The following is a 23,067-nucleotide window of genomic DNA, read 5'->3' as shown; positions in this document are numbered from 1 at the left end:
ATAATGACAATTGTAAGAGGACAAACTGTGTCATCCAGTGTAAATAAGCCAGTGAGAGTTCAGTGAAGCTTGACTGACCTGAGGTCTTGAGCAGAGGAAGTGGAACAGTCTGGGTCTAGGCCTGCTGGGTAGTTTCTCACAGTACTGCTCAGACTAGGTGCACTGTATGATGAGTTAGAAAAAGCTTTTACCTTGTGTACCTTGTTCTGTAGGTGCAACAGAGCATGATATCTATATGGGATTACACTGATATGGATTGATCCACAAAAGAAGTAGAGTACGTCACATCTCACAGGTGTTTGTACTCAGTGTCATTCTCTCTTTGTTTTTCAGTAAGATCACCTGCAGGTGTCTGTTTCAACCACACGAGGGAGCAACAACGCAAAGTAGTTTGCACTCAAACATTAGATGCATTCGTTCTTTAGTCTGAGTGGTGAAGTTGGCCAACATCTAAACACAGCCTGGACAAATATTGAGCTCTGTGATTTTCTTTTGTACTGTACAAATTATGATGATTTAAGAGAGTTAATTTTCCATGAAATGTCTTGACAAAACCCTGAAATATTCTGGTGTACAGATGATCAAAAATTGGAATTGCTGTGCCTGGAAAAGAAGACAAGATGGACTATTTAATTGTTATTTACTCTGATTCCTCCACTGCTATAGTACAGTATATGTTTTTGTAAGTGAATTATAAATTATAAAATAAATGAATTTTGTTGTTTGTTTGGTGGTCTGAGGATTGGATTGTTAAAGATGATTAAGTTGCTTCTCTATTCTTGTATACACAGCGCTCTGGTCCTGGCTTGCATGAGTTTGTGGTGTCTGTAGGCTCATGCAGTCTGGGCATAGTTATATTTATGACACAAAAATAAAAAGTTCATTCATTCATTGCAGCCATTGTTTCCGCCAATTTGATACAGTACTGTCATCAAAGCTTAGTCATGGCAGACCTGATGTCATGGCTGAATGGTAAATTATAGTGTGAACCACTTCCCCACAGTGCTAATATCACAGCTGATCATAGCTGTTGCAGACTTGTAGAGACTGACAATGTATTCTTATCAGTCTTGGACGCTGTAACGACAAATATCAGAATGATTGGTGAGGTGAAAAAACATAATGACATTACCTTTCAACATTTGTTCAATATTTGCTCCATGGAAACAGGCAGCAAGAAGCTGCAGGTTGTTGGACATTAATCAAGTGCGATACAAGCACAGATGGTGAAATGGTAAAAATAGCATTAATAAACTGAGCAGAAATGAGTCAGTGAAGGAAAGGTGTTTCTCCTTGTAACGTGGCTGATTTCTGTATGTAACTATTCAGCTCAGTCTAAAAATGAATGTTTGATGATAGTACGAGTCCACACTTTTAATACTCTACAGTAGGTGTGCACTTATCTGCTGGAGGGATGGATGGAAGGACAAACAGAAAGCAGTTAGTCAACTTTTACATGACTCACCCAAAGTCTGGAGTACCAGGTAATGACGGCTGCAAGGTTCCACGTAGTGACCCTGTTTGACATCTGGCTGTGGCCTCTGACTCAGACTCCTAGTCACAATTATGAGAAATGAATGAAATTTTTCTGGATGGAAACACCAACCCACGCTGATGACAGTTAAACACAAGGTAGCCATATGCATCTAATAGTTGGAGGGAACAGAGGACCTCAGGTATTTTGTGTCCTCATGTTCTGTCATACTTCTCACTCAATGTTTCATCAATTACATGTGTGCTGTTTTCCAAAAACAGAACAATAAATGCTTGAACAAAGCTGTTGAATATCTACTGGCGAGGAAAACTGCCTGTTTCCTGCACATACAGCATAGTCTGTCAGACTTCCTCTTTGTCATTCAGTGATAAATTCCCAAACCTTGCTGCATTCATAAGATCAAAACCAAAGAGTGGAAGCCAGCAGCGTCTGTTGGTCAGATGTTGCTGCTTAACATCTTCTTTCCGTCTGGTTTCAAAATGGAGCGCAACAGCCAACAACGATGAGCAAAGTGTGTGAAACCTCTCTGTAATAATCTGGGAATTTTCGGCTCATCTTTCCCTCCAAAGTTTCGCAAACATTATCTTTCACCATACGGTACAAGTCTCACTAAGCATTTAAGCACAAACACAAAATATTATTTAGTACTGGAATAAACACTGACTCGCTTCTTCTCCCCCACTGTGTTGCTGAGAAACCTCATGAACATGTTGTCCTTGTTAAAACTGTAACTGCTGAGAATATGCACTGATGCTGTTCCTGTCTTGCCTCTAAGCTGCTCTGCAGGCCCTTGTTTGGGTCACATGCAATTCTGTAAAAATGTGTTTCCGTGTATTTGCCTCCTACAGATCTTCCCACCAGGGCCCATTCTGCATGATGTTGAGCAGAGGCTGCAAGGGTCACACTGGTGCCATAAAAGCCTCCAAAGTCAGAGACACATGCATATCGACTTACACACACTGTTACGTGTCCATAGAGGCCAATATTCAGAAAACACGGAGAAGAAAACATCCATAAATACAGAGACAAAAATGAACGGACAAGTCCTCCTGACTAATGTCAGGAACATTTCTTTGACACGCTATCCTAGCCATTACGTCATGCTCACAGAAGCTTTATGTGGTGTTGTCACATAGATAGGTAGAGAAAGGTAAGGTCAGTCACCTGCACACTGGAAGCCTCCTGGCTCCACCACTTATGGAAGTCCTTCTGGAGTTTGACCTTTGCCCTCTCCAGCAACAGCTGCAGGTGCTCAATCTCTGTCCTCAGCGCTTTCAGACGGCCAACGGTGCTCTTGTAACTGACGGGAGATATTAGCAGCACCAAATTCATCTTTTGTCCACACTACACCTCATCTGCTGTGTCCAATCAATCTAAGCAGCGTCTTGGGAGAAACTATGAAAATATTTGGTGCAGTAATACACTGAAATACATTTTTACTACACTCACAGCTTTTTTTCTTGCTCAATGTGTTCACGCAGGTTTTCTTCCACTGGGTCCACCTCCTCCTCGACCTCTGTGTGATTTCCAATTACACCTACAGTAGAATTACACCGGTTTGAAAGACAGATAAACATGTGGAAATACTGTAGCTATAATCACAAATACAGTCATATTGTTTTCTTGCTTTTTGTTTCAAGTCCAGAAGCTAGTAAGCGTGTGTTGTGTACACATGAGTGCATTTCCTTCAAAGGCAACTCTTTAAACGTTGGCCCTGGATCACAGAAGCCAGGCTGCTGTGAAGTGTTCTCTGATGCAGAACTCAAAATAAGAAGAAAAACCTTTGGCGCCTGAACTGCAGGGAGATGTTTGTGTGCTTTACAACCAGATTTCCTCATGAAAGCATTTATATCATTGAACAAAACAGTCAGAAAACAGTAAATGAAGGAGTCTAAGGGGTGTGCCCCCCAGTTTTTGATCACAAAGATTTCAGTCATTTAGGCTTTGAAGACGGCACTGCTGCACCCACAATATGTTGACAATGTTTACCACACCATTCAATATCAAAATGATAGAGTTTTTGTTCATCCTTTCAGCAACTGAGAAGCCAGCACTGAATTTAAAATGAGCGTGTAAACTTGGATTCACAGATATGTGGAGATTTCTGCACAGATGATGCACTTCATTGCTTTAAATGTCAATGCATGTTGCCTACCTGTTGTCTTCAACACTACATGGTTACATGTATCGTATATTTAAGAGTATCTATTCCAAACTTACCATGAGCTGCCCTTTGTCTCCGTCGCCTCTCTAACTGCTTCTTCAACTCATCTGAGAAAGTGAGAGGAAGAGAAAATTAGATTTTTAAATCATTTTTAAAACCAAGAAATAAACACTGAAAAGACAAAGTACATCTTTTTTACTATACGTTTATCAAGACATGTTTAAAAAGACATTCATCTTCTGCCACGTATATAACACTCCACCACAGCACCCAATTCAACTTCAAACCATCTTTTATTTATTTCTTTATTTCATCAAATACTTGAGCATACATATTTTAGGACATTTAAAGTTCAAATTTCAAAACACTATTCTATACGACTGAAAAAATCTTCCAACGGTCTAAATAGCTTTTCTAACAAAATAAACAATTCTGTTGAGGCGCTCGTCAGAGGATATATGATGATTTATTGCCTTAATGGTTTTACATTTTCGTTGACAGAAGGGTTCCTGAGGGTGCTCCATGATGAAACAAACCACAGCGTGGGATCCAGTGGGAATGCAATGAACCCCTCGAAGCGCTGCCAAAGTAATCCCAACACACACATATCACTGAGATACTGATACACAAGACAAGAGATGCCATGAGAGAGTGAGTATTTTTAATGTGATCAGTGACTCGTAGGAATGCGGTTAATGAATGACATTCACGGTGCTGAAAGTGTGACTTCAGTGCTTTGATGTAATTGTTTCTCTTCCAGTTAAACTGTTTTGTACATTGTTTTCTGCAATGGAATTGACTGATACATTGCCAAGAAGCATTCTCGACTATAAATAAAACAACATTTTTCTCTTAGTGGTGGGTTACACAAAGCCCTTGTGTAATGTGATGACTAAATCCTTGGCAGAGTGAGTACCACTGGAGTGCAGGCAATCAGTTTGTTCCTGTGCAGAAATTCATCAACATTTGATGTATGACAGAGGATGTACTAGCAGAGCTATCATCACTGCGGGCAGTAAAGAGATGTGATGTTCCAATTGTTAGGCAAATGAAACAAGACTGTGTGGCTCTTAAAGCTAGAGTACTCTCGAAACTAATGACTGTACAACTTTGATCCAGTAAGATCTTCTTATTTTTCAAGTACTAGCTATGCAAAACGGTTTTGACATAGTGTGTCTCGTCCAACAGTGTATCCAAACAACCTCCAAACACCACGTCTATCACGCAGCATCAATCGTTCATATTTTTTTTTCCCCCATAGGAGCCAATCAAGCATCACGCACACAAGTGATTATTGCACTACAACCACTTCTCAGAGTCCACTCATTTACAATACATCATGACAACTCTGAGTAGCAATAAAACAGGCTTAATCATCTTGGTTTAGAGGATTTCACTAAGTTATTTCCATGTTAGCAGCCGTGACATTTATTACATTGCTGTTAAGTAGCAGTGAGATGAAAGGTTACCAGCATTGACAGACATGGGTCAAGTTATCCAGATATATGTGTCTGATTCATGTTCATGAATTGTGCAAAACTGTGGTCACAGTACATAAGGGATGTTTAACACGTATTTTGTCTTTACACAAACAAATTGTTAATTATTTGATTTAAAATCTCTTTTCTGACATAGAATATTGAACACTGCTGGCTTCATCCATCTGTTAAAGTGATGGGTTTGTGTCATTATGTTAATGTCTCTACAGCTTTATTCAGACATGATAGGACATTTATGGAAAAAATTCCTATTTGCTCACCCGCTGTATGTAAAGTGTTAAGCTGGATATTCATGCCTTCATCCCTGCAGTTGGCATGAATGTGAATTGAAAACATAGGGAGATAGTGCTGGTCAGATTGTTACTGTGGTTCCATGAGGTTTTTTTTTTTTTTTTTTAATTTCTTTATCCTGTTCATCCTGGTCACACTGCAAGTGGAAAAAAGTTCTTATAGACTGATGTGACACGAGAAGCTCAGCAACTTAAAATTGTCTCTTTCACTGTGTTTTATGGTTTATTAAACATATCTCTGTGCATAAGAGATGAAGATAGAGATAATATGTTTATTACAGTGATCTTAGGAGGTGAAACATTGTTTTGCTGTTGTGGTCTTTTTATTAATTTGACAGCATTCAATTCAGACTTGTGCTGTGTTACAAATGTTACTCGTCTGACTTCGAAAGATTGCTGTTGTGAATTTTATGTAAAAGTGACTCGGGTGCCTATTCAGACATAATGTTAAATTGCCATCAGATTACGTAAAGGGTGAAAGTCCGTGTTCTTGCACAGATGAACTTTTCATTCTTTACAGAATATTGCAAAACAGGACAATACTGCTGAATTACACACTTCCTTCCACAGTCCTCAGAATGAACTCTTGTGACTCGAGTGAGCCAGGAAGCACCAAGAGGGAGGCTTTTTGGGTCACTGCCTCTCTTGTGGCAGTAACACCGGGTTAACATATGGGTAAGTAATTTGTGTCTGCTCTTCTGTTTTCTCTGTCTCTCTTCCCCTAATTGAAGTAGTTAATTGCCCTATTGAAGATATTGAATTTGTGAAGCAATGCTTCAGCGGCAAAGGACAACTGTAAAGTTAATGGACTAAAACATATTGTAGACGTAATATTTTGAGGCCATTTTCTGTCTACAGTAAATGACCGCACTAGGTTGTATGCGAACATTCAGGGATACTTTTACTATAAGCAAACAAAAGGAGACGATTACAGGGTCACATCAAAAGAACCGGCTAAAATGTCAGATAGCGAGTCAAGTAAGCGACCATAGAGGAAGAGTGAAAGATAAAAGAGACATTGAATGGCAGTATCTTCTGTGGCGAGTTTCCATTACAGTCCCTCAGGTCTCATACACATGTAGACTGTGCTCTTTCTGTAATACGATCCTGCCGCCAATCTAAAAGCTGAGCTCCAAAAACCAAAAATGAGAAATCCAGATGAAGTATCGCTTCACAGAATATGGGCTGTGTGTGTGGAGTGGGTGGGGGCTGTGGTTGGGGGGGTTGGTGCTACCTTTTCATACAACACCTCTCAAGGTGCCGTAAAACAGTTGGATTAGAGCAATCGCTTTGTCGAAGAAAAGATGAGGACACTGAAAACATATAAGTGTCCTGTCGATGTGACCCTGAGTAAAGCTGAATCCATTATAGAGATCCAGGGATTAACAAAGTGTAACAACGTTATGATTACAGACCTTTATATCAGCCCTCAGCGTTCCACTGAGGGATGCTTGAAAACTGTTTGCAAACTGCCCATGCAACACACAGAACAGCTCATTTCTCAGTGCACTTTTTTTTTTTTTTAAATAGACCACTGTTTGGGGTTATGGTAGACAGTGGAAACATGAATGGATGATGTGCAACGTTACAAATGACACGCAGGGACATATTGTAACCATGATGACAGAGTTTTTCCTAATGCCTTTTGGGAATGAGAGGGAGTTCGAGAATCCCTCGCAGTGTTTTCATACTAAGTCAGTAGTTAGTGTAGCTGAGAATGTAGATGAGCTGAGACGCCCTGTGGCTTCACATTGTGGTCAGGTGGGACGCCCGTGTCTTCTCTAACAGACACAACTCTCTCAGACATGACCCGCAACTCACTGATGTATAGTCTCCTTCTTTCATAAGAACATAAAAGGATTAAGAAATATTTATGCCAGAAGTGTGCCATGTTGACAGGGTGAAAACGGCAACATGAAGAGCACATGGGGCCGGCCCTACGCGTGTGGTTTCCATCAGTCATGGCGTGTACTGAAGCTTTTTAAAACCCCAAGGCCAGGCAGTTACACATGGTGGCTATCTATATTTGTCAGGGTCATGGTGCGATAAATGGATGTACTTTATGACTAAGTGATGTACTGTAACGGTCCTAGATAACGATGTAGATGCACTCTGTTTTGCGATAATTCTGCTCAAGTGATCTTAAATTGGGTGTGTTGGCCATACTACTAGAAAATATAGATATGTCAGTAATGATTGAAGAGTCGAACATTACAGAGTGTTTGGTTTGGAGAGCCTGTTGAAGCAATTTTAACAGTATTCCTGACCGTCACTGACAAGAAAAATTCCATAAAAGATGAATTTGCACACGTGTCAAGTAATAGTGGTGTGCGGTGTGTGCTCACTGCAATACACTTCAGTCCTCCTGTCCCCCTTCCAGGACAAGACTGTGGGCTCAACACCACAACCTCTTCAAAAACCATGCAGGGTTTCCCCCCACTTTGTCGGGAGACATGCCGTCGTCGTAAAGGACCGGTTTCAAGCTACAAGCCTTAATAAATATTTGGTGATTTTTGTGGCCTGGAGGTTAAATGTGATATGCCGCACAAATACCACAGTGAGATCAGGATCCAAGGAGCATACATGCTATCCAGCTTCTCAATATCTGAGAGGGTGTCGGTTCGAGTGTATATGAGGAATGAATGAGTCATTAAGTCAGTCCACAAAGTCATATGGAAATCCTGGGCAAATATATTCAAGTGCTCAAATATTATCCGACTAATGAACTACCACTAAAAAAACTGTGTATCAAAAATATATTAAAGGAAACATATAAAGGCTGTTGATACACATTCTGTATTTTTATTGGACAGCTGTGTTTGAAGACAGTGTTGTCTAAGGCCATAACTTAGCAGCTGATAATAAGTAAATGATAGCAACAGTCATAAAATCTAGTGGGCAACGGTTAAAAAGAATCGTTGTGTTATTCCTGCAATACTCCTTCTATATCTCTTTGGAACAATCTAAGTAACTACATACATTTAAGCCTCCTACAACAGACTTTACTTGCAATTTGTATCAAAAACCTTCAATCTTTGGGTCACTACAGCAAAGGTGAGCAGAGGATGAAAGTGGGATACCAAAGCAGATACCAGATGCTCCATCTTGGACCGTACTGCATAAATCCCCTCACATCTGGCAGAGAAATCAAGAGATCCTGCTCATTTCCAGCTGCCATACACCTTTCATGCTGTAGAAGATGTGCATCGCTGATCCCTCTGAATAAATATATATCCTTGCACTTTTTGGACCTAAGGGCTCGGAACGTATACGCTGCTCCGGTGGGATTGGATTCCAAGGCCGTATGTGGTGGCCAAGAACAATACTGTAAACCAGGGAACTGTTTAGACACCAATGTCTCCACGGGCTGCCGCCTCTCCCTTTCTCCCCTGCTACTGACCCTCACGCTGGGTACATTCATCAGAAAAAGCAGCACAAAGCTTTTGTCTATATTATGCTAGCTGTTTCCATGTTCTACACTAACCATGAGACACAGGTAGTGTAAAGTTTCCAAGCAGGGCTTCCAAGATGGCAAGGAAACACACTGAGCTAAATATTATGGCATCACTTTCCAGCCAGAAGAGGCAACCACCTTCCACTAAAAACACTGTCTCTCATCTTGGAAGAATGCAGCTCCATGCATCTAACAATGTAATAATATTTGACAGCATCAAGATGTTCTCTGGGTATTTTTCCAAATTTGAATACGTTGAAGAATGTGGATGCTAAATCTCTTCAAAATGTAAGTGCACATATAACATCAAAAAACTATGTTAATTTAGTTAAAACCAGCTTCTTCACTCTCTACGCAAACAGTGATGATGCCAGCAGAACACATTTGAAGAGTTAAAATTCTAGATGCTGTCATGGATGATTCCTGTGTGATGCATGACATGTCTGACATACGGCTGTGTCAGCACCTCACGGACTTAATGCTGAAACAAAATTCAAGTTCCAAGGGTGATAAGTGTATGCTGGCATGTGTGAGGGTAACAGCCGAAAGCTACCAAACCACCAGGCGTGATGTGAGGCAGAAATGATGCCAGGCACTGGTGTGAGGCAAACCTATCCATTTCAGCGGCATGCGAAATGAGCCACAAACACACACAGTCCAGGGAAATTAATAAACGTAGCTTGCAATAGTAAATGCAAACCAGATCGAGACCTAATAACACATTTTTAGCCACTTTGAGTTCGCTGGAAAATTTACTTAAGTACAGTGAAATCATCTATATGTGGTGCCGTGTTGGTGACAATTTATCATGATACATTATTGTTTAAAGTCAAATCAAAGTGCACTCATTTATCTTTCACATCTTACTAAATAATCAAATAAGCAATAAACATGCCAACTGACTAACCATGGTGTCAAAGCACTGACACACAGTATTACATGCATGTATGAACACCAGAGAAACAACAGACAAAAGATGTGGTGGATTTCTCGGAGGTTAACTTTGTAATATTCAGCACTGACTGAAGCGGGTTTATGCCAGGCCTCATTTTGGCACAGTAAGGCTACCTGTCAGGGACATTACCCAGAAGAACACAGGGGTGTTCTTACAGCGTCGTCATAAAACAGCCTGAGACAGGCTAGTAAAAAGCACAGGTTGGAAGACTAGGTGGGTGGAAATCAGAACGCCTCTCGGTCCTGGAAAATATCAGGAATGTGCTGAACGACATTTCTACACTCCGGGGAAACGGAACCCCGACAGTGATCTGTTCATTAATGTTTTCCAGGCAGGTAGGCTGGTGTCTTTTGGGACTTGGGGAACATTAACAGAAGGGTAAATTATCAGGCTTCCTCAGGGCTTGCGCCACAGTCTTTGTTTGCTATTAGGATAATGATGACAATGAAATGTAGAATTTAACATTTTAACAGCCCCTAAATGTAATGTAATTTCAGGGAGGCAGCTCCCATCTGTTGAAACAACTTACTGATTTTGTTTCTGGCTTCATGCAGTTGCTCCCCAAGTCTTCTGGCCTCAGCTGACCTGTTTAAAAGGATATAGACATTAATCAGCTGTTAAAGCAAAAAAAAAAAAAAAGACTGATGGTGGTAAAATAACACTATGCATGCCTGATTCAGAAGATATTTTTTATTTTTCATGATTCTGAAATGAAATATTGTGTAAAAAGATGTATTACACACCATATCTCTGTTGGCAGCAACCATTTACTAGATACACGGTAGGTTGCCAAAGTTTTTTGAAAGTTTTTCTGATTCCAGACAAAACCAATACATTTATTAAACCTAGCAGCTCCTGCAGGTGCTTTTAATACAAATGAAAATGAACCACGGCCTACTGTAAGTAGTTCTTATGGATAAGATACCACGCAGTTGTGCTTTATGTCCATTTGTTTTTAAATTAATCATCTGTATCATAGAAAAAACATTGTAGTACAAAAATGTATTTGATGAAAGGCAGTTTTTCTGACGTACAACAGATGATGGGATAGAAAAATCAAGGTTTGATGGTGCTTGCCAACAAACAGGGATGCTGTATTGCTGTATATACAGTATGAGTGCACGCAAGTGCAGTGCACATATGTTTGTGTGTGATCTGTAAGAGGTTTTTAAACAACCACTCACATGCTTCCTCTGTGATTTATGACGGAATAACACTGAGTGACTGCTAAAAATAAACACCAGATGTAAACAAGATTGAATTATGGGCAAAAAAAGAATGTGAGTTTATCATCTCCATTATCTATTCAACAACCTTCAGGTCACTACCTCTGTTTTAGGAGGCTCTTGTTTTCTTCTATGGTCAGATGGTCCTCATGGTCCCTGATGAAGGTCTCAAAGGCCTCTTGCTTTCCCATAGAAAGCTGTGGACCTGAGAGGAAAGTGAAAACCCTGTGAGTACCACCGCACCACTGTACATATCACCACGTCCATGATGAAAACATTTGCTAAATCAAATCTACCATACAGACTATCATCCGCACAAGATGCATGCGTGCCATGCTACTGAAATAAATCTACTCACTATGGAAAATTGTGTCGGGTCCTGCTGTGCAGATTTGAACAGTCTCACTGAGACCTGAGCAGTACCACTTTCCCACATCCACAGGTACCCATCTCCAATCTGGCAGCCAGATGCAAGCTAGAGCCCTACTGATATTGTTGACCTCCTGCCTTTTTCTAATTACAAAACTGAAGGACTATTAGCCTGCCATTCAGAGCACATAAACACAAATATAAACAGCAATTCTGAACATGTCAGCGTTACATGGCGGATAATCCCCCCCTCCAACTTTGGCAACTTGCCACATGTAAGGAAACTACATAATTTTGTACATAACATCCTGCTGACTGTTTTTATGGGCTTGTAATATAGTTTGATGATCATTTTTATTTATACATCTGCTTCAAATACTCTCACAAAGAAAAGCACAAAGGTTCACACTGATTAGTCTTTTGTTTTACCTGTGAACATTACAACATCTGCCAATGAGTGAACATACACAATGTGTGAAAAGGGAAGGAAAAGGGAAGACATTATGTCAACTGCGGAAGGCAACGCTGTGCTCCTCTACTATAGAGAGGTAGCTTCAATAAGTCCATTGGCAGGAAATTATTGTAAGAACAATGACTTCCTATGCTGCTGAATTGAAAAATAGTATAGACCTTTTTCACAGCATACTTTTTAAGCTGTCATAGCAAGAAAAGCACAGGGGGTTTTAATCATTTTAATAATGATGGTGTATGCATTATGTGTCTCATCATTACAGTGAGCTAGCAAGCACAACACCAGGGCCTGTAAAGACTGAATACACAAAAAGTATAGACACTGAATCATGCTAGCAGGTAATTATTCAGAACTGCTGCATGTAGCACAATCAGTCTGTGTTGTTGTTTCTTACTTTCCAGACTGAAAAACATGCATGAAAAGAAGCTCTTGCAGATGTCAAAGCTCTTTGTCATCCTGACAAATTACATTTCCAGTGAAGTAATTGTATAGATAACAGAGAAAACAAGTTTTGTGTTTTCAGTAAACCAACATTTTTTCCTTGTATGCACAACTGCACTGGACTGTGTATTACCTAATCTTATAATAAAATACAGAGCAACATTATTTTGCAAGATTTCCTGTTCCATGGAAAACCCAAAGCTTCACAATGACTTCCAATAAATTCCATCCTTGTTAAAATGTGTGGACTCTTGTGACAAAGCTGTTCTAACCAAAGACATACACAGGACAGTAACTCACGTGAGATTAATTGTAGGACAGTGAGGAATTTTGTTTCTTTATTTTTGGAACATCCTGATTGAAACCAGCAGGCATCTCACAGGCATATGTTGCAAGAGCCAACCTCAACAAATCAGTTTGAGGGTTTCTTGAGGGAAATGCACTCCGTTCGACTCTTGTAAAAAGCAACATTCCAGGAATATCTAAGAGTGATATGACATCATATTATGTTGTACTAACATAATTTGTGGGGTAATGAGATCACGTGGACCTTAGGCCAACTTTCCTAATTCTTCTTTTCCGTGCCGCAAGTGCTGACAAACCACAGAAGTTCTACAGGGGAGGAATGTGTTGTGTTTCAACAAATTTTCGAAATGAAATACCAGCAACGTGAAGTATGACTGTACTGTTCCATCAATTTATTAGGAGTAGAAAAATGTCTGTCACCCACTGTTAACTGTTTGCAGAAGGAGTTAGAGCTTGTTTACTTGATAGAAAAAGGGCCATATTTCTGGGTACATTGTGTGTTTCTACAGTAGTATTCGACCTTTTTGAGATGTCCTTATTGTCCTTTTCTTCTGCTTAGATCACAGAAATGTCTGGATGGCCTGGTAGAATCATCAGCGTCTCATTACATGCTAGCAGGATTTACAGTAAGAGTCTTGACGTCTCAAGTCTCCTTTCAGTCCTCGTATGCTTAATACAAGTCATCACCAGCCTGAATTACAACAGGAACACCTTGTCCAACCATTAGCCATCATTTTACACTATAAAAAGAATCCTGAGCGCACAGGAAGAAGACACTGTACATCTGTACCTATGAGAGAAGACAATAAATTAACCAGAAAACTCACAGATGTGAAGTAGTCCAGTTTCCATTTCAGAACGCACATAGTAGAAACCTAGTTATTTGAGGAAATAACAATCTTGTAATATGCACAGACTGCTTCCACAGACAAAGTGGTCATCATCAGAAAGAAAAAAAACTTAATGTCCATGTTATACTCTGCTGGCAAAGCTAAGAGCCCAGTAGAGAAGGATGTATTCTGGAAAGAGTAGAGTCGATTATATGCCATTCAATCAGCATGAATGGTTCCCATGGAAAGGTCATCATCATTACATTTACAGTTAATCTTCAGGGGACAGCAATTACCCTCACCGTAACCATAGAGACTGTTGGCTGCAGCACCCAAACTCTCAGATAAAATCCAAATTAAAACATACATAAACATCCAGTGACCCATTGAGCATGCGGAAAGGATAAGTGTAGTGCATTTGTTTTGAATTAGGACAGAGTAAAGAACAATGATCTAATGCGCATATAGTTTGGTTATGAGTCTCCAAGTAGGTCACGGAAAATAGGCGCTCCAGATGTGAAATATGTGATATATCATGCAGTGCATTGTATAAAACAACCGTGTCAATCATGTATTCCTAATAGTTTGCACATTTAGTGTATATAAAAGAAATCTGGTATGTAAAAGAATGTTATGTCCTCTTGCAAAAACATTAGACACTGCAGTATAAAATGGTGCTTTGATAGAATCCCTGACACCAGGTGTGCTCCAGGATTCCACGTAGTGAAAGTCAGAGATGTTAAAGTGTGAGAGGTGTCTTCTCTGATCCTCCTGGAACTGCTCAATGTGTTCTTAAAAGCGTGTGCTTCCCACAGTTCAGCGCCTCTCTGGACAACATCAAGCTCTCCCTGCTGGTTAACAGCTGATGTAGTTGGACGCTTGTTCTGCTCACAGCGTTGGTTGCAAACAGAGCGGAAAAAGAAAGAAATTTCTCATGAAGTGTGAGAAAAGTGGATGAACATTCCAGAGTGGACATGTAACTGCTAGCAAGGGACCGCTGTATCTGGGAATGTTTTAGAAGGTAGCAACTTCTCCAAAACAACATGGACAATAAAATACAGGACCAATATTGTTGGAAAAAGTACCTATAGTCTGGTTTTAAGAGTGATGTAACGTCGGAATTAGTGAAGTTGATTATCTTGCATTTTTCTCAGGCACTTATTGTATGACCTAGCAACGAAATCCAGTCCAGTCATAACTACTTACTGTTTGTCAATGTCAGTTTTGGGAAATTTCCCATGTAGCACTCATCTTTACAAGCATCCTTAACACAAACAACATAACTACAATGCTGAATTGTTTGCTTTACATTTTTTGTATGTGGGAAAAGAAAAGAGACTGAGTTGAAAAACTGAAGAAGGCAAATGTGAGGCACCACATTTTAATGTTTCATTCACTCTGTGGGTCAATGTGAGTCAGGATGTGTGAAAGTGGTATATTGACAGAAGGATCCATTCATCCAAACATTTCTGCCATTGATTTTGAAACTACTGTAAGGTTTTGTTCAAACTTTGGTTTGGTTATAAGTTAAAACACAGAAAAGCAAACTGATGTCACTATGACAATATCAGCCTGATAATTTTCAGCTGTGTCCTTATAATTTTAATACCTTAACTTTAGACCCTGAACATCTCTTTCAGGCAAGTTCCATGCAATGCTACCACAAATACATCATTTAAGACCCTCCACAAACAGAGGATTGGTTCATTTCTTTTCATTTGACCAACTTAAAAAGTAAGTTGTTCTTAAAATATAATTTCTTTAGGCTACTTTATACAGTTGTATTCTCAAATTATTAGCAGTTTTCTAAATAGATATCAGCTTCCTTGCTTGATTCATTCTTTAAGGATCAATATACTCCCATATGTCTATACAACAAAAGGTCTTTGAATTCTCTGACGAGTAAATGAGAAGATGATCTGGAGAAATATTTGACCCTGTTTGGATTAAGGTCACAGAAAAATTCAGTATGATATAACTCCACTGGACCAACTATCAAATATCCCAAATAATAATCCATATTCTCTGAGATTGTCCCAAAATGCATGTGGCATAGAACAGTTGACAAACCTTCTAATATCACAGACATGCAGTTGGAGCATGTGTCTTTGCCTGCTACTTTTGGCTTAAGTGGTGATTCCTGAAAAAATCCTGAGAAAATAAAGATTTCATACTAATGTGACAGCCAGTGATTTGATGGTTTTTGTGAAGAAAATGGAGTTCTGAGATTTACAACATGACATATATTGGAATTATATATGCTATACGTCAGTGGATCCCACTGCACATGCTGTTGTGATAAATTAAATAATGAATGGTAAGTAAGGATTCCTTGGCTGAGTGGGTGTACAAACAGGGTCTGTGATGTAGACTTCGCAGTCATCATCCCAATGTCAAGATCATCTAAAGAGCCATTTTCCACCTGATTAACTGTCTTTTGTATGCCATTACATACTCAATATGAGAAGGAACAGCCATGAAAATGTCATTTGAAGGCAGTATTGCTTACTTTTTGAGTGTTGTTGCCAAAAGTAACTTTGTGCGAGATTTGTGCACAGACTCAATTATTATGGTAAGAGCCCAGAAGATTCTTCACAAAGACTTGTGTTTGTGAATCTGACAAGACTGACCTTCTTATGATCTTATTTGATTATGAAACAGCTGGATTATTTACATGTAGAGTGCCTTCAAGTAATCTGATCAACTCAACAAACACTGTGAGTATTTATGTCTCTGGTGATGAAGGCCACAAGATGATGACTGTAAAAATCTGAACACTAAATGTGCTGTAAACATTAAGCACACACACAGTAGATCATAATAAAGTAGTCTTGTGATGTATTAAATTAATATTTACAAGCAAGGAATGTATCTGTGCACAGCTGCAAAATATAAAAACATAAAGACAGCTTTATCAAATAGTGATAATGAGCATCTGAGCTTTTGTTGTATGTGGTTGGAGAGCAACAGATGCCTCACTGCCAAAGGTCATCAAATGGAAGTGGATTCCATGGAAGTCATGAAGTCTCATGAAATCAGAAAAAGGCTTGTAGAGGCCAGGTGAAAACAAATACGCTGGTGAGACGACCAAAATGATCATGCTTGTTCCATTTTAGATCACATACCATCTAAGAGACTATTATACTGTATATGGCACATCATTTATCAGTGATTTCATAAACCACTGCTCTATAGCCATCCATCATGGTGCTCTTCATTGTCCCTTCCCTTAATGATTGATTTGCTTACTAATTCTGGCTGGACTGAGTTCAAACATATGTTTGTTTTCTTTTAATAGGCTCTTCTTTCAGAGACCCTGTTTGCAATTACCCCTTTGCTGGCCTTATTACCGCACTGGGCACCATTACACAAAAATTTCGAGGAGGATGAGGGAGCTGTGGTTAGCACAGACAGGAGCGCAGGCTCAGTTTGATGAGTTGCTGGCGCATACTCCTGTGCCCGATGGCTATGGCCGAGCTCGTTATAAGAGCTCAGGTTTATCATCACACTTAAGGCTCCACTTAACCAAAATTAAACAGGAAAAGCCGAATAAATGTTGCCGCTGGCTGGGGAGAGTATCTCAAAGCTTGATTGACTTGACTTTCAGCAACCTCCACATTCCTGTTATATCTAAATTAAGTTCACGTCTAAAAAGGTTCAAACAACACTGACAATGTAAGAATATACAGTCTGAAGTCTCTGCTACTTGCTTTGCTATCTCTGGGTCTTCATTATACTTTCTCTTTGACATTATAATCTAAACTTTTAGAAGAGACATGGCACAGCAAAACTACAGGGAGATAACCTGATAAACTGCAACACTGTGATGACACTAAATTCAGGAGAGATCTGCCAGATACTGGAACTACATAAAACAGGCTTCTATTCAATTAAATCGTGTTTGCCAGATTTCCATGGATATATTTGCCAACAAAAACATTGTAAATATCCTCCAGCATGTTTCCTTATATGAGATAGATTCTTGTATTATAAAAAAAGAATATAAAAAGTAAGTTGTTTGGCAGATCATTTTGGGTTTGACATGGACATGCTGCCTCTAAGAGGAACTGACATTTTCTCAAATGTAGTGGATCCAGGTTTGTTATCCCGGTCAGGTCTGAATAGTGTCTCTTGTGTTTACATTGAAACATTCTTGGCCCTTGGTCTCTGCTTCATGTTCCAGTAAGTATTATAGGTTTTAAACTCATCAGCAACAAATTACAGGTTTAATATACTGTACTGTCTAATGTTGCTTTGCGGACACAACTACGCTGGGCCACTTCAGTGACCTCTAAAAGGAAACTCCTAAATAAATGCAATCCCACTGATGACATTGTTTAGAAATAAGGCAGCGTAGGGAGCTCTGGGATGTCAGGCTCTTCACTATGCTGTAAAATCCAGAAATCAAGGATTTGTCATGCCCCAAAGGAAACCTCAACAGGCACACTGAAAATCAGCATGACCACAACGAGCTACCCACATTCCAATGGAGGGAGATCACCTGTCTGTACTCTTATTGCCTAATTTATCACAAATTCATTGCCTCTTCCAGCTCAGAGAGACTGACTATCAGGTTTAATGGAGTCTACATCTGTGAAAATTTTATTCAATTTATAAAATACTTTATTAATGGGATGCATTTGACCGTTTTTGCTATTTAGTAGCATTGAGCAGCAACAGTGCAGTGCAGAGGACCATCTCCTTTTCTTAGGCCACGGTCTTGGTCATAAGCAATGACAGGAATATTAACTTATGTACCTGTATGTGTTTTGGGATGGGATGAAACAAAATGAAACCGTCTGAAACCCACTGAGCCACCATGCTGCTTAAATAGTGCATTCTTAAAGGGTTGGTTTGCCGAAATTATTAAAAAATAATGAATAAAACATGGTATCTAGCCACGCAGATTGTTTTGGTTTTGGGATATCTGTTTCTAAGATTTCTGCCACCACCCTGATATAGCGGACTAGGATTTCCATTGAGGAGCTCACAGTGCTGAAAAATCACATTTAGAAATTAAACATGCAAGGGTAAATATTTCAAAACGTGGGCAAATGAAACCAAAACCATCTACAAGGATAGATACCAGTAGATGTAACTGAGAAAACATGTTTCTGATGATTTGGGTGAACCAACCTTCTAATGCAACAGCCTTGTTACGTGGCCATAAATTGCTAGGTTAGGTTAAAATGCTGTCTGGAAAGGTTTTGAATAATAGAGCCATGAAGATCTAAACAGCAACACCACATCTCCAAACTATGTCACCATCCAATTTTGACCCCAATTTGTCTTTAGTTTAGAGTGTAGACAGCTGTGTGCAAAAAGGGAAGTAAGCATCTTAAAGTACCTTTTTTCATGTATTGTATAGCTTGTCCTCCATGGTCAGCAGAGATGGTGTCCTTGCTTCCCTCCCTCAAACTCGGGGCACTCTGGGAGGCCAGGCCCTTTCCATTGGTGATGTTAGTGAGCTGTGCAGCAGCATCCTGGGCCCTTTTTTTCTCCTTCTTCAACATCTTAACCAGGATACCTGTAGGCACTGAGTTAAAGACTATACTGGTCTTTACTTTGGGTAGAAAGGAGACTGAGGAGATATCTCTCACTCAATTGCAACTGCAACTCAAGAGATGAGTGATTCAGAATTTGATGGACAAGTGAACAACATTGTGAACCTGAATGCCACTAGAAATATCTTTCAGGATATGAGGACAGCCAGACTATTCTACCAAATATTTTTAAAAATAACATTATGAAAGGTAGTGCAAAACTGACAATATACAGTAAAAGGGCAGCATCAATAGTGATTTCCTAAAGGCAGCAGGACTACATTGTTGGCTTTTAATAATGGCACAGGGCTGACATGTGCTCAGCGTCTGACCTTACAGGCTCGGGGAGATGTCATGGTCTGGGATGAATCAGTGGAGAGAAAAGGAGCCAGAGAGGCTGCGGAGACCCTGCCAAGATTCCACAAAATCTTCTCCCACTGATGAGGTTGTATGTATGTGTTTGTCTACTTGAGTCCAAGTGTAGATGTGTCCGTATGTCTGGGTGCTCTTGTGTGAGTGTGACAGAGAGTAATTGAGTGGCTACATGAGGAGGCTGAAAGGCAAGAACTGCCGCTTAGATCCTGTTCACACTTTTACTGCCATGACACGTTCCACTTCTCCATATGCAATGTCTCTATGCATTAGGACAATTTACTATAATCACTTCCTTTGCTCCACGTACTGCACTTTGCTTCCAACATTGCAGTACTATTCTGTATTTGATCATCTGCCTCCTACTCAAACTGCTTTCAGCTGGCCTCACATATTTAAAAAAAAAAAAAAAAAAAAAAAAAAAAAGCAGAGCATACAGAAATACAGCAGAGCATAGATTCGTTCAACGCTTTCTAATTTGATTATCAAATTGACACCTGGTTGCTACGCTTCAGCACACCACTTGTAGGATTGTAGAGTGACAGGAGCTCATTGATGTTACCACTACTGGTGAGAAAGTAGATGATTTTTGCTGACTGAGGGAAAACTGTAATTGTATGAACTAGTATTGCATGGGAAACCTGTGTAAAGAAAAACATGATCAAGACATTTTACAGTCAGTTGCCAAGATTGCTTTTACGATTGTCAACAGAAAGCGAGACATCAAAGCTTGTCATGGGGTAGCAGGTGAAAAGCTAAAGCTTTCCTAAGTTATTCCTCTAGTAAGTGTGCTTCCAACCTTTAGTTTTGATCTTTGTATACATTACCTGTATGAATAAAACATTACAGTCTCATGAAATATTCATTCAGCTCCTGCCCTATCTGCCTGCTTTTCCACTATGAATGGAAGTGTGTTTGATGGCCTACTAACAACCCATAATTTAGAGTCAACACATTAGTCTGTTCCTCAAGCATGTTCCTACCATGAGATTAGCAGACGTCTAGCTGTGGCCAGACTGAAACTGTGGTGGTCAGCAGATAATTTAGGATGTTCAAAGAAAAAAAAAAGTCAGAATGTCATTATTTTGGATGATGAATGGCTGTATTTTTGAAGGAGCTAGATAAGCTAATTTATATTCCTGTCAGGCAATACAAAGGGTATGTCAGGGGGAACAATAACATGAAGGAACCACATCTCCAATTACAGTTTCCAATGAAACCAACCATGCAGTCCTCTAAAAACTGCCAAAATCAAACCCGACACAATTCCAAATGACCTATAGAAGCCAACTTTTACAGAGAAATATGAATGTTTCTGTGGGTCCTATGTCATTGTTTCACACAAGTCATTACTTCAGACTGTTGTTCACCAGGTTTTTCCATTATTGAGATCTCTGGCATCTGATATCTTCATTTATGCTGAACACCATCATAGACTTCTAGTATATGATGAAAATTTCTCTTGGGGGTTGCACGACAGATCTGTGGGCTGCTTCACATGCCATGCGCTCAAAATGCTGTGGTCGAACTCAGCTCATGATGTGCATTCAATCTCTCCTTCTCATCTTTCTTGTCACTCTCTATTATGCTGTCCAATAAAGCAGACATCACAGGAAATAAAGAAAATGCCTTTAAAATTACCACAGCTGGCAAAGGTGCAATGCCAATCTCAGTGGTGCCACAAACTGCTCCAATTTCAAGTTACAAAAATTAAACAAAGAACTTTTTGTCCTCCTTTTAAGATGCTAGATTACAATTGCAGTATCGGAGGAAGGTTTGAGCAAGATGGGTACCTAGAACAGACAGACACTATTATTCTATTTTTGGAGTGAAGCCACTAATAGCAAATCTACTAATGTCTTCTAATCAAAGGAATCTGAACCAGCATCTTCTGGTAAAGGCTTCCGGTCTCTATTCATTACCATGTTTTTCCCCGCACTGATGTGTGCCGATCAGTCAGTGCCAGTCTGACCATCTGTGTTTCCAACACTTTGGCTCAGAGCATGAAGTCTTGACAACCACCAAGACTGTTCTCCCAAGACAAACAACATCAGTCTTTTCAGCAAAATGCCCAATAATAATATATATTTATGTTCAAGTGACAAGGCCTTCTCACAGCTGTATGAATTCTGAATCTTGTCCTTCATGAGAAAAGGAAGAAAGAGTTTAACATTGTTATGGAGCCACAAAGTCCGCATAGGGAGGAGGTCGGGGTTGAGACCACTGTTTGTCCCTGTTCCCTTCAGAAAGACAACGTTGGTTTCTTTTAACCATGGCCATGATGGTACCCCAACCTCTACCAGGTAAATATTTAAACCTAAAACACAATCTTTACCTTTCCCTAAACAAATTGTTTTTGGGCCTAAACCAAACCAATCCTTGACCATAATGGTGCAAGAACAGCAAATGCCTTTAGTTTAGTTCAACAGTGATTTGGAACAGTTTTGGAAGGTACAGAGATGAATGATGTCTTGCCGATAGGAGCGTCATTTTTTGAACCCTTGACCTTTTGTCTATAGCCACTATCAGCTCAAAATTTCCTCTTAAAAAGTAATCCATTACAGAATATTTTATCATGCACTGACTGGATTAACATGAAGTTGGGAATGTATTCCTGTCCTCCAGAGGTGAAATCCTAATGTTTCTGGTAAACCCCCTTTGCCACCCTAAGGTCAAGATATCAGCTTTGCCTATGTGATAGTCTGACAGATTTCCATGACATTTGCTGAACACATTCACACTGTTGAGTGGATGAACCCTCATAATTTTAATGACCCCATGATCTTTTCCTCTAGCGACACACTCAGGACTAACTGAACAATTTGTACAGTAGCCTCTTTACTGATAAGGCTCCAAGAATAGCAAAAAATATCTGTTTCTAATTTACATTCGTATTTTGGGGTGTAATGAACAATTCAGGCATTCAAATATTAACTTGGATAATAAGAGTGCCCATGCTATTTATATGATGATTTACAAAGTGATTACATATGTTGTACCTCCACCAAGATGCACTAAAGCATTAAACAATTGTGCATCCAGCCTCTGTGGAGCTGAATCAAATCGAATCAAATTTGCAATTCTCTGATGTTGACACTTGAAGTGACCACCATTACAGCTCTGGGAACAGAAAATAATACTCAGACATGTGTGCCATATCTTATTGTCTTCCACTCTGGCTCTCCATGAGGCTGAGCTTGACAATACGCACACATCAAACAGACCCTGACAAGGACATGAGACCTGTAATAAGTGACCTCTGATCAGCATCAGCACTGGGCTTTACAGAGGTGATCAAAGAACACATAAAAATAGCTAAAACAGATGACAGAAATGCATGAACACATGAATTGACTAATCAATGTCAATGATGCCCCCCCCCCAAAAAAAACAACATTTTTTTGTGAATGACTTCACATTTGTGTGCTCTATAATGTTTCCAATGATAAAATACCACAGTTGGTTTGGATACTTCACAAATTAGAGTTCAGGGTCAATTAATGAAGCCTTGGCGAAATTTCAAGAAGGAAAATCACGTCCCTCGTCTTCCGCCTTTATTTCACTATGGGTGAACGTTGCTATTTCCTCCTGTTATATTTCTCTCTGTCACATCCACTTTCCCACACTGTTAAAAATCCCTTCATTCACAAT

General features: G+C 39.6%; 1 protein-coding gene across 2 annotated transcripts in view; it reads right to left on the bottom strand.

The window, feature by feature from the left end:
* Nucleotides 1-23,067, bottom strand: part of kif6 (kinesin family member 6) — a 72,708-nt gene that overhangs the window by 8,324 nt on the left and 41,317 nt on the right. For both annotated transcript variants that reach the window (XR_006100431.1, XM_042436917.1), the window contains exons 13-20: nt 18,849-19,028; nt 11,186-11,288; nt 10,387-10,442; nt 3,716-3,766; nt 2,945-3,032; nt 2,660-2,795; nt 1,466-1,554; nt 79-162 (exon numbers count right to left, since the gene is read on the bottom strand). Coding sequence is in view for 1 of the 2 variants with exons in the window: in XM_042436917.1 (XP_042292851.1) it covers nt 79-162; nt 1,466-1,554; nt 2,660-2,795; nt 2,945-3,032; nt 3,716-3,766; nt 10,387-10,442; nt 11,186-11,288; nt 18,849-19,028 (787 nt within the window). In the remaining variant the exon portion in view is untranslated. The remainder of the gene's footprint in view (nt 1-78; nt 163-1,465; nt 1,555-2,659; nt 2,796-2,944; nt 3,033-3,715; nt 3,767-10,386; nt 10,443-11,185; nt 11,289-18,848; nt 19,029-23,067) is intronic.

The sequence above is a fragment of the Thunnus maccoyii genome, chromosome 16 (genome assembly GCF_910596095.1).
Source record: "Thunnus maccoyii chromosome 16, fThuMac1.1, whole genome shotgun sequence".
In the NCBI taxonomy this organism is placed as follows: domain Eukaryota; kingdom Metazoa; phylum Chordata; class Actinopteri; order Scombriformes; family Scombridae; genus Thunnus; species Thunnus maccoyii.
Note: the sequence above shows the minus strand (reverse complement) of the source record. Positions and strands in the feature narration are given on the sequence as shown.